This window comes from Cnephaeus nilssonii (genome assembly GCF_951640355.1).
Source record: "Cnephaeus nilssonii genome assembly, chromosome: 11".
Lineage (NCBI taxonomy): Eukaryota > Metazoa > Chordata > Mammalia > Chiroptera > Vespertilionidae > Cnephaeus > Cnephaeus nilssonii.
In genome coordinates this window covers 32,888,378-32,891,485 of record NC_137082.1, presented here as the reverse complement: position 1 = coordinate 32,891,485, position 3,108 = coordinate 32,888,378, and the positions used below count along the sequence as shown (strand labels likewise).

General features: G+C 39.7%; 1 protein-coding gene across 1 annotated transcript; it reads left to right on the top strand.

The window, feature by feature from the left end:
- Window positions 1-344: 344 nt before the first annotated feature.
- DEFB127 (defensin beta 127) lies at window positions 345-2,288 on the top strand (the record flags this gene model as incomplete). The annotated part of the gene is made up of 2 exons (XM_079784679.1): window positions 345-393; window positions 2,035-2,288. 2 exons carry the CDS (start codon window positions 345-347, stop codon window positions 2,286-2,288), a joined length of 303 nt encoding a protein of 100 aa, XP_079640805.1.
- Window positions 2,289-3,108: the final 820 nt, after the last annotated feature.

Here is a 3,108-nt window from a genome sequence, read left to right as displayed (position 1 = left end):
GAAGTGAGGACATGTCTACCTTGGTCTATCTGGGCAGACAGTCAAAGTAGAGAAAGCACAGATTCTTCTCCCCGGCAGTCCACAGCCCACAGAATGGCATCAGGGATGATGAAATAGAACATGCTGCGTCTGATTCCATGTAGGGGTAAAGTGGGTGACCTCAAATTTCCGGTGCCTGCCCACATGTTGCAAAATCCATAGATCGGAAGTTTGGGGACACACTTCGTACCATACCATCTGTTCTGGTTCAGTGCATAAGAATCCAAGTCTCTGAGGAAGGTGGCATGGTGTGCAACTCACTGGACCAAGAGCTTTGGCTGCCACCTCCCTTGGGAAGCCTGGCCATGAAGCTCTTCCTGATCATTGTAATTCTGCTTTTCCAGAAGCTCACAGGTAATCTAGAGTTTTCCAGGGGCTCACACAAATCAACAATGGGATGGAGTATTTCTAAGAACCCAAGATAATTTTATAATTCATAGAAGGAAATAGGTCCCCTAGGGATGACTGAAGTTTACCCAATGTCATTAGAGATTCCCTCTTCCTGAGCCTTCTACCATGGTACTATTCTTAAAAAGGAGTACTCAGAGTTGAAAAGAAGCTATGATTTCCTCTGGGTAAGTCTCATTGTAGAAAGTAATGCACCCAATATCTAGGGATGCACTTATTTCTTTGGATACAGTTTTTACTCTGGCATCCAATCATATTGTCTTCCATCGTATATATGGTAGAGTATGAATAGTGGGTAAAGAGTGGAAATAGATATATATTAGTCTATTTTACTACAGAGTGTGAATATTCACAAACTCTGGAATCAGGTTTAAGAAACAGGCCTTCGATATCCACTACTGGGTTTGTCAGCTTTGAATAAATGGTGAAGACTCTCTAAGTCTCAGTTTCCTCATTGATGGAGATAATGACACCGGACTCATGAGGGCCTTATTAAATGATATAACATTTGTTAAATACCTAGGATAGGGGTTGGCACATACTAAGAACTTGAAATTTCTCTTTCAAAACCATATCTATTACATTTGCCTCTTATTATAGTAATGGTGATGGCATGTCCCTGGGTCCCTAAATTCCTAACAATCAAAGGAGTTCTAGAACCTGAGGTTGGAGACATCTTTGTTCTCAATCTTCCTCTGGGGCCTATTCTAGAAGGTTGTACCAGCCCAGAAACCAATATTTGAACATCCTAACTCTTAGATCATAGAAAGTATTTAGGATCACTAAAGGAAAGAATATATCTCAAGGTGAGCAAAGGTCTGGGATTGAACATTGGAGGAATTCTTGGAACTAGAGGTAGAGGAAGAATGAGGAGTCACAGAGGCATAAAACAAGTCCAAGATTATTGTAATAACTTAGAAGCCAAAGGAAGATAGGCATTGCCAAAAATGGACAATGCCAAGAAAGAAAGAAAGAGAGAGAGAGAGAGAGAGAGAGAGAGAGAGAGAGAGAGAGAGAGAGAGAGAAATGGACAATGCTAAGAATTAACAGGGGAGGGAGGAAGATTATTGAGGGGAAATAATAACCTGACTGGATAAGAAAGTCATTCTTGACCATGACAGTGAGTATGAACCCAAGAACATAATTTGACCCAGAAATAAATATACAGTAAATAATTATTATACTCTGGGTAATAAAGGTGGAGCAGTTATTAAAAAAAAAAATGAGTGCCCTGGGAACATTCAAACAGAGGAAGATTTGCTGTTGTTCCCTGATGGAGTATAGTGCCATGCCCTGAAATCAAGGAATCAACTTCTTTGTTTTCTTATATATGATCTGATGCTCTTGATGGAGTCCATCAGATGTTGACTAGACGCCCAAAACCTTGGAGGAACTAAATCTGAGTAATCAGATAGATATAAACACTGAGGTTTGCCTTCTTGGGGCATCCTGTGGGATATTACGGGTATTTGCCTTGTGAATCTCTCATACACCTAATCCCTACAAATTTCCTCTATGCTTTCCATGTCCAAAGTTGCCTTTCAATCTCAAACACTGACCTTGATCAATTGTTTTTTATGTGCACAGTAACTGAACAACTTAAGAAATGCTGGGGTCAATATATACAAGGAAACTGCAGAAAAATATGCAAAGTAACTGAAACACGTGAAGTACTATGTGAAAATGGGAGATATTGTTGCCTCAATATCATGGAACTGGAAGCACGTAAAAGAATACCAAAGCCAACTCGTCCAAAGCCAATGACATATGCAATAACTTTACCTCAAGATTATGATACATATGTAGGAAATTATATAAGCCCCAAGACAAATTCTCCATAAATCAAGTACAATTCTCCATTCATTTATTTCTTAACCTATCCTAATAAACTAAGGTGATGTAATCCACATCTTTTCCTGTCTGGTTCCTTAATTCTCATTAAACCTTAAAGCAGATTCTAATAAAGTTCATTGCCAGTTTTCTGACTTATTTATTCTTTAACCAGCAATTGGACACGCAGTATACCAAGTGATAAGAACTCAGAGCATCCCCTTGAAAAGGGGCTATAACCAGTGCACTACAAAATAAATCTATGTGGAAAATTGAAAGAAGAAGCTCAGGAAAGTAGACATGTAATTCTGGAGAGGGAATGGTGAAGCCAAGTATTCAGGGGAAATTCACCAGTGAGTTAAAAGTGGTACCTTGTGAACTGTGTCAGATAGCAACAGGTGACTGATAGTAAAGAAAGTGATTTGATTAAACAGATTGAAATCAACAAACGGAAGGAAATTAGAAAAGACAGGACATTTCAGAAGGATATACATGCATTTTGATTTAAGAATATAACAACCAAAGTTGAACTATGGGAAGTCTAATTTCTTTTTTTTTTAATTTCTTTATTGATTAAGGTGTCACATATTTGTCCTCATCCCCCCATTCCCATCCCACACCCCTCCCCATGGATGCCCCAACCCTCTGTTGAACTTAACCATTGGTTAGGCTCATATGCATGCACACAAGACCTTTGGTTGATCTCTCCCCCCTCCCCCCACCCTCCCCTATCCTCCCTCTGAGGCCCGATAGTCCGATCGATGCCTCCTTGTTTCTGGTTCTGTTCTTGTTCATCAGTCTATGTTGTTCATCATTTCCCCTAGATGAGCG